This window comes from Pogona vitticeps, chromosome 1 (assembly GCF_051106095.1).
Source record: "Pogona vitticeps strain Pit_001003342236 chromosome 1, PviZW2.1, whole genome shotgun sequence".
NCBI classification, from domain to species: domain Eukaryota; kingdom Metazoa; phylum Chordata; class Lepidosauria; order Squamata; family Agamidae; genus Pogona; species Pogona vitticeps.
In genome coordinates this window covers 182,084,033-182,096,956 of record NC_135783.1, presented here as the reverse complement: position 1 = coordinate 182,096,956, position 12,924 = coordinate 182,084,033, and the positions used below count along the sequence as shown (strand labels likewise).

The following is a 12,924-nucleotide window of genomic DNA, read 5'->3' as shown; positions in this document are numbered from 1 at the left end:
GCAATCTGTCATCAGCAGCTCATGAAACTGGTCAATAAAATGACTATGAGCTATTAAAACAGTTGAGTAATCTGAGACAGAAGAACTTGGGTGTATTATGTTATGGGAGCGAATACTACGAAGATTATCTGATTCAAAAAAGATCACACATACTAATGTTCCATTTGATAATTGAAAGTTAAAAGAATGTATGTTAAATATGAAGCTGATTTTCAATGTAGAGAGAAAACAAATATAAGGATTGTTTTTAAGGACTCAATGGTTTTTTTAAAATAGTAGTAGTAGTAGTAGTAGTAGTTAACTGCTACTACTACTACTACTACTACTACTACTACTACTACTACTATTATTACAGTGGTGCCCCGCATAGCGAGGTTAATCTGTTCCGGATTAACATTTGCTATGGGGAAACATCGCTATACGGAACAGGGGAACCCAAATGGGCACAAAACTCACCGTTCTGCGATGTTTCCCCATAGCAGCAGCCATTTTCGCGCCCTCGGTAAGCGAGGGTAGGGCGCGAAAATGCTGCGCACCGCCATTTGGGGTCATCCAGCGGCCATTTTGGAACCGCCGAACAACTGATTCCCCAGCATCGCAATGCGAAGATCGGTAAGCGAAACGCTTACCAATCTTCGCAATGTGAGTTTTGCCCATTGGAACCGTCGGTATGCCTTCACATTAGTGATAAAAAAACCGGATCGCTATGCGAATTCGTCATTATACGGTGCGCTCGTTAAGCGAGGCACCACTGTATTATTTTTGTTGTTGTTATTGTTGTTGTTGTCACAATCAGCTTCCCCTAGAGGAATGCTAACCGGTGGACAGAGAGTAATTGGAAGTCTGTACACCCTCATTCAACTGGGTTGAGTCCTGGATGACCTCAGCCAAGGCCTGCAACAAACTTCTTCTTACAAGTCTGCCCTAAAAAGAATACTTGTTTAACCATAGGAAAAACGAAAAACACATGAGCTTTGTAATCCTTAGACCCACGTTGCCCAAAAAAGTAGGACTCAGTAGCTTAATGTGGCCTTGCTTCCCCCTCAGGGTATTGCTAAGACAGCTACACTGTTCAAGAGACCAAAAGATTTTATATTTATTATTTTATTGAAAAAATATAGATTTACAGAATAAAGTCAGTTTTATGCAAAAGCAAAGCATATTACCACTTCCAAGGCTTGTTACAAAGTAGAAATGAAGCAATAATTCTCTTTAATTACAAAAGCACTAAAAATCCCTAAAAATCTCTAAAAGCTTTCCTAGGGTAGGCAAAAGGCAAAAAGCCCCCCCTCCCTCTCTTCCTAGTCTCCCTACATCTCTGTCAGTCTTTTACCTGCACTGAGCAGCAGGCAAATAGACCTAGAAAAACTATGATGGTAAAAGTAGTCCAAAAGTTATAGAACAAGGAAAGGAATCTCTGCACATAGTAAAAGTTCCTTTTTCAAGCTTCGCTGGAACCACCCTTCTCTGTCTCTCAAGCTGTCATCCAATCACGGCATGAGGTCATGGAAACAATCCCTCCTTCTCTTCTCATGGGAAACAGGTGTTGTTTTTCTTAGTCCATCTGCATCTATTCCACAACAAGTATCTGGTCTTCTTATCTTGGAATGGCTCGTCCTGGTCTAAAGGAAAAACATTCCCACAACCCTCTGGAAAATACACTGTCAGCATGCAAAATCATTTATACAGAGAACCAATATGGAATCCATTTTGCATTCTTCACAGCTACATATCCCATCTTCAGTACAAGATTTAAACCACATAAACCAATCCATGACAATTTTTTATTATTATTATTATTATTATTATTATTATTATTATTATTATTATTATTATTATTATTATTATTATTATTATTATTATTATTATTATTATTATTATTATTATTATTATTATTATTATTATTATTATTATTATTATTATTACTTACCAAAAGCACCACATAAACGTAATAACATATTCTCTATCTGAGGCCCAGTTAGTAAAAGCTATGTAATGTTTGAGTCAAAACAAGAGAAATGCTTTCCTGAAAGATACATCACCACTAATTTGATTTCCTACCCATAAATCAAAGATCCCATAGCCAAATCCAGTTGTTGAGCACGTATGTGTGTGTATATACTCTCTCCCTCCCTTTCTCTCTCCCTCTTCCCCCCTATGTGTGTGTAAAATAGAGTTGGAAAAAATCTTTCATGCACTTGCAATATTTTATGTTTACCCTGAAAAGTATGTTCCATCTGCAGGTAGGCTGCAGTCTGCATCTACTTGCCTGCCACAATCCCTCTTGGACTCAATGGGTGGGTGGGGAATTCCTCAGAATGCATGTATAAGATAGCTTTCACGGTTTAGCCTAATAAGCAAAGTTTAGCGCACATAGGTGGGTGTAGATTGCAGTCCTCACATATATGAAAAGCTTTATTATGTGAAATATTGTGGACTCACTTGTGCATCAAATGAAGTGAAATTTGATGCTGGAGAGGCAGATGGAGTCACATCTAACCCATACTACCACATGTCCTTTAAGTGCAGCTAATAACCTAAGCAAAACAAACAAAAACAAAAACTCCATGGTCCTCAGAGGTTTAAAAAATACATATATTTTACACTTTTCCCTGCTGCTTTAATATTGTAGATTGATCATCAAAGGATCTTCTTTTTTAAGTGGGTTCAGTAAGGTTTCTTTTTCTTTCCTTTGCCTTTATATAGGTTAGTACACAGAATATGAAAATGGGTGGTCTGCCTCGTACTACACCACCCACCCAGAAACCACCCAGCCCACCAATGTCAGGGAAAGGAACCATTGGGTAAGTATACCTTCATATGCACCATAAGTGAGGATGGGGAGGGTGAAGATGAAACGTATTCAGCACTTCCCTTGCCCTAAGGTACATAAGTGGTTAAAATGGCATTGTGGGGTATGGATGTGTCTTGTCCCTCTATTTTGTAGGCAGATAACATAACATTATAGACAGAAGGTGGTGATAAGCCATTAGAAGTACAGGTTAAATATTTTCTTTCTGCAGGAGCCTTTTGGGCTTTGTTTATAGTATAAACTCTGTACTTTGAGTAACTCTACACTATTTTTTGCTGTATGTCTGAAATAAGTAGTTAGCCTTAGTATCCTATACTACATGCCTAGATAAATTCTGTGGGCCCAGTTGGTTCACTGGGGGCACAGTGCTGGCATGAGGAGGATTCTTATAGTCCTGTTCTCTTCACTTCCCACACCCAGCCTACATGCGCACACAGGCATGTCAGAGGCTGCATGACAGACTATCAAAGGAAATGGCAACCCTCTGCGTGCTTTGTCTGCTCAGTGCACATTACTTGTACACCAAAGCACAACTTATTGTGTGGTGAGCAGGATGTGGCAGGCATGCACTGATCTTGGTGCGCTGCCTGCATGCGCACCAATGGGAGAAATAGGAAAACTGAACAGTATTAAGCTTGTGGAGATCCTCCTCGGGTGCTGTATCCACACTGGACTGGATCCTGCCCTATGCATTTTCAAACTGAGCAATGAGCAGGAGTTCTACGCAGCCTTGCCCTAAGGGCTTTCATGTATTTCATTGTCTGAAATTACTTCCATACATATGTTTTTCTTGTGTAGGCGTCACTCTCCCTATCGCACACTGGAGCCAGTGCGTCCTCCAGTGGTACCAAATGACTATGTACCTAGCCCTACCCGTAATATGGCTCCCTCGCAACAGAGCCCTGTTAGAACAGCTTCTGTGAATCAGAGGAATCGCACTTACAGGTATTCAGTCTGCTCCTGCACAAAATATTAACAGTAATTAAAACACACAGCGCAGTTTATAACAATCTGCTTTTAACCCCCTCCCTATCCCTTCACATAGAACTTCATACATTCATGTGATTTCCTAGGAAATCCATTGTGTGTTTTAGGGAAGCCATGCCGCTTAATGTAGATGTTGTACAATGTGAAATTCCTTGCTTAAGAAGAACATATTCAAAAGCAGTACCAAGTTTACTTGCTGAATTGTGTAATGAAACCATTGAGGTCCTGAGTACTAATGCATTTAATTAATCGTATTTATCTTTATAACTGCTATTATTCACCTGTCAGTTCCAAGGCACCCGTGGTGATGCACAGTTTCCAAAATGTGCCACTTGCAAGGGAGAATAATGCAATTGTGAGGTTTCCTAGCAGCCTCCAAATAAAATGTTTTGAAATCAGAGAGTTCTTGTTGAGCATTGGTGAGACTGAAAAAGCTGGCAACTTTGAATAGGTTGTTCAGTTGACTACAGAAAGGATGCCTGGTTTCATTTGTTTCTGTACATTTCCAGAAGGCATATAATGACTGGAAGCTGGTCTTAACAACAGTCTGTACTGTGGGAATTGATCTATGTAACAGGTCAGCTCTAGATCAGAGATTAGAAAGAAAAAGAAAGAAAGAAAAAAGAAGCCTTCCAATTAATTGGTGAGATTTCCTGGTATTGTGCTGAGAACGATTCTAGTTTGAAACAGCGATAAGCAGTGTAGATGTAACTCTCTGGCTACAGATGCTGGTATTTTTTCCACAGAAGATAGATTTTGCCAGTGCCCTTGGACAGTCTCCTCAAGGCAACCTCCTGTAATTTAGTAGGCAGCTGTTAATCTTGGTTGGTGCATTCTTGTTTTAGCTTAAACTTAAACTTTAGTAGATACTTGAAGAAAGTATCATGTTCCTTCATTCCTAGAATTGCAAATTTAGCAAGCTTTTATTATAACGTTGTTTTGTGTTCAGCATGGAATGGACTATAAATGTCTTGGTGGTTTTTACTTCTTTAGCAGCAGTGGGAGCAGTGGAGGGAGCCACCCCAGCAGTAGGAGCAGCAGTCGAGAGAACAGTGGAAGTGGAAGTGTGGGCGTCCCTATCGCTGTTCCCACACCGTCTCCTCCCAGTGTGTATCCAGGTAAATGGGAAGCTTGGCCCACCTGGGTTTTGGGACCCACCTTAAGACTAATTAGAACTTCTGTAAATTCATCTGGTTTGCCATTCCTTTCCAGCGCTGTATAACCTTGGAAGACCAATGAGTGCCTTCAGTTACTTTGGAATGTTTGTAACACTTGTTTAAATGCCCCATTTTTATTAATTTTGTGTGAGAGACAAGCTGAAGTTCCCATTTGAACAACTGAAACAGGAGTGGTTGTTGGAAGTAATCAGAACTTGTGTCCCCCAGTAATTTGAAAAATTAATTGACCTATGCTTGGGGTGGGCTACTGTGGAACTCCAGATGTTTTTGGAGTGCCATATATCTAATTTTGCATCATTGGCTATGCTGGCTAGGATTCATGTGAAATGCAGGCAAACAATAACAATAACAAAACAAAAACACAATTACATAGTCACAGTTGGCCACTCCTGCTGTATACAGATAGATCAGAAAACTATAAATACTAAAATTTCATTGTTATGAATTACAATGGGGTCTCGACTTACGAACGGTTCTACATATGAATGGTTCGACTTACGAACCCGCCCGATAGGGAAATAACAACTCGACATATGAACTTCCCTCGAGTTACAAACAGGAAAAAAGTGCCCCCTCCCTCCCCTTAGAGGCTTCTGGAGGGGAAAAAAGGGTCAGAAACTTAAAAATAAATAAAAGAAAGTCACTTACCAGGACAACTTGCTGTCCTCTGAAGATGCCGGCCACGGAGATTGGCGAAACGTCAGGAAGAACAACCTTCAGGACATGGCCAAAGAGCCCGAAAAATCCACAACCGTCACTTACCAGGCCTTGGTAGCCCCCGAACTACAGGAAAAAGAGCAAGAACATGCTTTAAAACATCCTTTAAAATTGGCTTTGTTGAAAAAAAAAGATTTCAGAAGTGCTTTTAAAACTGTTCCCTGCCTCCCCCCTCCTTTCCTGAACTTTTCTTGGCCTAAGAAAAAAAGAAAAAAATTTTCCCCCTCTAGTGGCAGAAGGCAGAATAGCAGCTTCCCATTAGTTTCCCATTAGTTTCTATGGACGGAAAAGAGCAGATACGGATTAAATGGTTTTCAATGCATTCCTATGGAAAATGCAGATTCGACCTACAAACTTTTCGACCTACGAACTGCCTTCCAATACGGATTAAGTTCATAAGTTCAGACCCCACTGTATCATTATTTTGACATTTTAATTGGGGCATTACATCAATGTACAAGATCTGCATACAGCTATTTAGTGTTTGACTGACAGTCTGGGTAGAGAAAAGATACAGGATAATGACATTGATTAAGAATACTTATTGTGATTTTCAGATTGCAGTGAGATAGCAGTCGTTGCAATTGTGCTGGCTTACCATTACAATTTTACTTTGGAAAAGGCATAAAATTTTTGTATCCCTTGTTCAGGAAAATAAGTTTCTATGGTCTGTGTATGTTTCTGAATTCTGCTACATATGGAACAGGCATAACTTGATTGGCAGTGGCATATTCCTGCTGATTCCATTTTTCCAAAAAATCTCCAGTTTATGAATGTGGGATATTGTGCTTCTGTATCCCTGCACAACATTGTGCCAATGCTGCTGGCAAGAAAAAGGACACTAGATTTGACATAGCAGAGGACACCCTGAATGTTGTTGATACCAGTGCCAATAGTCAAGATGGTCTACACAGGATACCCTCTTGTGCTCATTACAATTCACAAAGAGGCACCAAGCAGAGAAGAATCCCAGAACCTGACTCCTTTCTCCATTGGTTAACCACTTCCCATCCAAACACAAAGCAATTGTCAGGACCCCATTTAAAAGTTATATATTTTTTGTTTGGGCTACCCTTATTTTTAGAATTGCCTTGTAGACTGTTGATTTGCTCTGCCACACAATTAAAGAATCTCTTTTTCAGTTTTTTTGGTGCACATTACTTTATCTCAATATTTGTGAGTTACATGAACTCTAAAATAAAAAAGGAACTCTGATTAGTGGCAATCTGCTGCCTCTGTGATATTGTTCCCACTATGATGATAGAGCTACAAGGGAATACGGGTCCTATGTTTTAAGATTAGAGATGGGACAAATCAGAAAAATGGTGATTCATTTTGATTTGTGATTCATCAAGGTCAACGAATCACAGATTATGAATTTATGATTTTTTCCCTGACAAATCAACAAATTGATTCATCAATTTGTTTTTGACTTTAAAATTCTATAACACCCTCCATCACTTGAAATTCACAGGGAAGCTTCCCCTGACTCTCCTCTGCAAGCCCTGCAAGTTTAGGTTTGGGTTTCGAACGTTCAAGTTATACAACTATAAGTAGGTTACCTCCAGGAAAGTTACACCCAGGCATGTAGAGAGGCATCAAAATCACAGAGAAGCTTCTACTGACTCTTTGATGAAGATTGGGTTTCAGGTTAAGCACCCACAAAGTGGGTCCCCCCCAGGAAAGTGTCCTTTAGCAGCTGGCTTGGAGAAACCCAATTTCACAAAATTTGGAGGGATTGTAGAGGAGAGTCAGTACAAGCTTCCCTTTGATTTTGGTGTCTCTAGGTGCCTGGAGGCTTGTTTTATAGCCAAATGAATTGACAGATCATTGCTAAAAATTCATTGATTCGTATTCATCAGGGGCATTGATTTGTAAGAATATGAATCAATGAATTAGTGACTTTTAAAAACAAATTTGGTGATTCGCTTTTTAATTTTTGCCCATCTCTAAGATATTTTGTTGCTATTAATTGCTGAAATAGAAGCAATTGCCTTTTATTTTCTTCTTTAAGACATTTTGGTATTTCTTCCTTCTCAGATGCACTCAAAATAAAAGAAGTGATATTTAAAAAACAAACAAAGGTTGTGCTAAAAAGTCAAGATACAGTGGTGCCTCGCAAGACGATTTTAATTCGTTCCATGGAAATTGCTGTCTGGTGAAAACATCGTCTTGTGAAACCCAGTTCCCCATTGGAATGCATTGAAATCCATTTAATGCGTTCCAATTGGGAAAAAAAAATCACTGTCTTACAGAAATTGTCCATAGGAAACATTGTCTTGCAAAATACAGTTTCCCATACCATATTGGGGAAAAGCAATCCCCTCACCTGCACTGCCTTTGGAAATTCAATGGGTCTCAGATACCCTTCCCCCTCTTTCTCTCTCCAGCAACAAAGAAAGAAGATAAAAGGAGTCAAACCCCTTTCTGTCCCCTGACCCCCCAGGTCATGGTGACCCTCTGGCTGCACCTCCCACTCAGTACAGGGCTGCACAGCCCCAGTCCTGCCACAGGCCAAGAGAGCTCCTCAGTGTTTTGGGGTGCCCTGCGGGACCCCCATCAGGGGCTAGGTGTCTGGCAGGACTGGGGCTGTGCAGCCCTGTACTGAGTGGGAGGTGCAGCCAGAGGGTCACCATGACTTGGGGGGTCAGGGGACAAAAGGGGGTAGGAGATGCAAGGGTCATTCCAATTCATACCTTGTGGGGAAATACCATGTTGTAAAAATGGTTTTCCCAAGGAGAGGCTCATCCATTGCACTTTGGGTGTGCTGTTGACCCCTGTGATTTCCCCAAATGTGGGGAACTCAACTACATAATTTGTGTTAAAGAGGGCATTATGTTTGTGATTTCTCAGGTTTTTTTACAATCTCTTTACCCTTTGGTTCCTGGCTGTTTTCACCATCCTCTACCATTTAAATTTGCAGCCATTTATCCCAAAAAAGTGGGGGAGAAAGTGTATGCTGCTGGCTTTCCAAGAAAAACAGCAGCATACACTTTCTCCCCCACTTTTTTGGGATAAAAAGTAGGTCTTATGTAATTAATGTGTTCCAGTTGGAGGGAAAACCATCTTGCAAAACAGGATTTTTTAAAATAAAAAAACACAAATGTCTTGCAAGGCAAGGACCCAAACATTGTCAAGTGAAAATTGCCCATAGGAACAATTGTTTTGTGAAGCACAACATCACTCAAAAAAGTAATCGTTTAGCGAATTCCTCGTTTCGTGAGGCAATCGTCATGCGGGGCAGCACTGTAGCATTTTTATTCTCTTAAAATTGTTGAATTGACTAAAGCTTTTTGCACCAAACAAAGGGTCAGAAAGAAGTTTACACTGTGAGATAAATGCAATATGCTAAATGTGAAGTTATTCTTAAATATGAAGTTGTTCCTGCTTACAGTACTTCTGTTGAAAGGAAGGGGATTTGTTAATCCAAACTGATTTAAGGTCCCCATGATTTTGGTGATTTTACTCTAGGTCGAGCTGATGAATTCATTCCAAGATGGTAATTTATGTGTGTAATTTTATGTGCAACATGGGGTTCTTGCTTTTGGATGCCCAACCTTTTTTTAAAAAATTCTTTTTGACTGCATACCTAAGGGATAATCTTTCCCCCAACATAAACATCATCCTTTTAATCCTCCTTTTTTTGGTTTGAACTTTAAAGATTTATGGACCAACTAACATGAAAAGCTTTTCTAATCCTTGCTAACCTGAACTCCTTATTAACTCCTCCTCTTCCTCCTCTTTTCACATAGCCCCTGCCAGCTCTGCTGGCACTTCTCCCCTTCCTGCTACATCTGCCCCTGCTCCTACTCCTCTCACTCCTGCTACTTCTGCCCCATCCTCTGCTGCCCCAGATGCTGCTGCTGCTGCAGGGGCTCAGCCCCTTGCGGATGGTTTCACCTCTCCAACTCCCCCTGCTGCTTCTTCTGCTCCTTCTGCAGGTGAGTGTCTGCTGCTCTCTGCAGGCAGCTGAACAAAGCTGTACATACTGCCAAAGGATGATCATGTTGTATTGAGCTGTGAAATTGATTAGTAATCCATACTGATTTATTTGTTTCTCATTGAGAGAGACTTGAGAGGGAGTGATGTTTTCCCCCCAACATTCAAGTAATATAAATACTCAATTTATTTCATGTCTACTGAAAAGTTGTTCTTTTGTTACAGATTATTGCTTGTTACACTGACCAAATTCCTGTGCCTGGCATAGTAGGCACAACATGGGGAGTCTTGTCCATTATCTTTTGCTTTGCATGTGTTGTTGAAAGAAGAGTATTCATTTTCCATTCAGTATTTAGTAAAATGGAAACTAAAGCAACGCAAATTGGCAAGTGGAATGTTGCCAGATTCATTCTGTTACTGGGCAATACTTTAGTCATTACAATTGAAGCACTGAAATCTGCTGTTTACTTTTTTAGCTTGCTGATAGTACAGCCTGTGACACTGTATTGTATGGCTGTTCAATTTCTGTATATGCGGTTTGAATATCTGAGGCAATTTGCCTTCAGAAGTTATACCTTCAGTGTTACTTTGGTATAACTACACTAGAAGATTCTAGCTGTTATGTTGCCTTATGCTGTGCTATGTTGTGCTGCTCTAACAGTGTTCATTCATTTTGCTGACTTGTTTACAGGAGCTCATACAATTAACATACAAACTTTTGTAGCTGTATTGTTTCTAATTCTAATGCTTTAAATATTTCTAATAATTTTGAGGGGCTTTGGAGAATGGTGTTGAATTTTAAGTGATAAATGTCTAGGGTACTCAGATATTTAGGGGAAGAAACTGATCATCTGACAGCAACATTGATTTTTCAAGTTTCTTTCTCTCCATTTTGTTAAAAGGTTATTGCTGTCTCTTAGACTTGACTTTGGTACCACCGTAGAATTTGAAAGATTGTAATGTGTGAGATGGGCGGAGGGAAGTGGGGGGCGGGGAGACAATTCATCACACAGAATCAATCAGTAGGAGAGGCTAAGGTTGGTCAACAACTGCACATGAAAAGTTAAGTGTTATTTATGAGTCCTGTTCATACCTGGAGTAACTTGAGATTGATTCATCCTTGTATACCTTTCGCTTTATCATTTTGCAGTTTTAGGGTCAGATTCCACTTGATCATTTTGGATGATCTGATAAAAAAATAATTGTCATGAATGTGCATAATATGGCATTGCTTTCAGTATTAAGTTGTGGTGAATAGTCAGACAGCATAGTGCCCATATTTGATTAGCTTCTTTCAGCGCTAACAGAATCAACTTGGTGGTTTTTCATTTCTTTAAAGTGTGTGTAATAAGTTGCCATTCACATTTACCCCAGCTAAATAAACTGGTTCATTTTAAAGCATGGTTTATTTAAATGTTGATGTTTAAGATGTACTTCCTTTTATGCCTATTATGTCAGCTAAATTATCTAATTTTGAAATGCATAGAAGTGTGTATGACAGTAGAATTACTTCATTTTAAAATGCATAGAAGAGTGCATTTTGTAGTAAGGTTCAACCATCAGCTCATCTGAACAGGTTTTAATATGTGTACTTTTGTTTTCAAAACCTTTTAAATGTTCATATGGAAATGCAAGCATCAGTTTGAATATATTCCCCCTTTTTTACTGTTGTATTTTTTGTCTCTGAAACAGGTCATCCTGTTCAGTTCTATAGCATGAACAGACCAGTTGCTCGACATACCCCTCCAGCAATAGGGGGTTCTTTGCCATACAGGCGCCCTCCTTCCATCACTTCACAGAACAGCCTTCAAAACCAGGTGAATGGAGGACCATTTTATAGCCAGAATCCAGGTAAGATGGACCACAAGAGAATTCTCTACTCTTAACCCACCAAGAAAAATATCATTGCTTTGGAATCTCTAAGGACATTATCACATGATGTGAGAGATGTCTAAGGGACCATCCCTGATTGTCCCATGTCTATGGTAATGCTTAGTCAAACAGACTTAAAATGTTTTGTATTTTGGCTGCTGCAGTCAGAAACAAACAACAAAGAAAAGAATCTGAGAAGTACTAAGCACAGTGAATGATATACTGCAATTTTTAAACTAGATATCCCCACAAAGATATTGGATGGGGATTATTGTGGCTTAAAGGCACCCTTCCAACTTTGTAACATGAAGTTAACCTCCAACTCTGCATATTTTAAATCTTATTTTTTTGTTCCTATATTATGCATTTACAAAAAGGGGAGTTACAGAGTTAATCTATCATTACAGTGTCTCATCACCTGATGGAATGGGTAAAGACAATGGCCAACATCCTGTTGAGTGTCTGTTGGACAGAAAGACTCCATGAATAAAACCCATTTTCCCCTTGGTGATGTCAGTGCTTGCACAAGTGACATAATCCTATCCTGCTATGCTAGCACAACTTTCCACTTAGCAGAAACTCAGTAGGTTGCTGTGTGGCATTCACCCTTGTAGCACCTGTGTGTTTTGCCCTCACAAAGGCTCATGTTTTCCTCACTGCCACCAGTGGATTACCTCAATCCACAATATAAACGACGTTTGTCAAAACACTTGTCTTGTGAATAGAAACAGTGGCGCAATGGTTAAAACGCTGTACTGCAAGCTAAAACTGTGCTCACGACCTGGGGTTCAAATCCCAGGTAGCCGGCTCAAGGTTGACTCAGCCTTCCATCCTTCCGAGGTCGGTAAAATGAGTACCCAGCTTGCTGGGGGGGCAATGTGTAGCCTGTATAATTAAAAATTGTAAACCGCCCGGAGAGTGCTTGTAGCGCTATGGGGCGGTATATAAGTCCAATAAATAAATAAATAAATAAATATTTATTGAAGTGAAGCAGTTTTAATAATCACAGAAGTTCTTCAGGTAAACATTGTACACAAGCAAATCATTAACAGTTCTCTCAGTACAGTGGTGCCTTGCTTAGCGATGTTAATCCGTGCAGAAAAAATCGCTGCTAAGGGATAACATTGCTAAGCGAAAATAAAAAGCCCATAGAAACGCATTAATGCGTTCCTATGGGCTAAAAACTCACCTTTAAGTGAAGATCCTCCATAGCGTCGCCATTTTTGGTGCCTCTAAAGCGAGGTATCCGTGCCTGAAAACAGCGGGTGGCCATTTTGTTTACCCAGCGGCCATTTTGAAACCGCTGATCAGCTGGCCAAAAATGGGGGCTTTGCGATTATCGCTTCCCTGCGATCATCACAAAGCAAATTTCCCCCATAGGGACCATCGCAAAGCGATTGCTTTTGCGAAGGCAAAAAG

At 40.0% G+C, this 12,924-nt stretch overlaps 1 protein-coding gene and 1 non-coding gene across 20 annotated transcripts in view; both read left to right on the top strand.

The window, feature by feature from the left end:
• Positions 1-12,924, top strand: part of ABI2 (abl interactor 2) — an 87,067-nt gene that overhangs the window by 59,943 nt on the left and 14,200 nt on the right. For 2 of the 19 annotated variants that reach the window (XM_078379675.1, XM_072978508.2), the window contains 5 exons: positions 2,707-2,804; positions 3,611-3,757; positions 4,796-4,917; positions 9,447-9,635; positions 11,326-11,484. In XM_078379675.1, the coding sequence (XP_078235801.1) occupies positions 2,707-2,804; positions 3,611-3,757; positions 4,796-4,917; positions 9,447-9,635; positions 11,326-11,484 (715 nt within the window). Of the gene's footprint in view, positions 1-2,706; positions 2,805-3,610; positions 3,758-4,792; positions 4,918-9,446; positions 9,636-11,325; positions 11,485-12,924 lie in introns of all 19 variants that reach the window. The other 17 variants (XM_072978516.2, XM_072978499.2, XM_072978542.2 and 14 more) reach the window with 10 other exon arrangements.
• On the top strand, positions 8,383-8,546 carry LOC140703407 (U1 spliceosomal RNA). Its single transcript, XR_012082818.2, has one exon. It is a non-coding gene; the product is annotated as a U1 spliceosomal RNA (small nuclear RNA).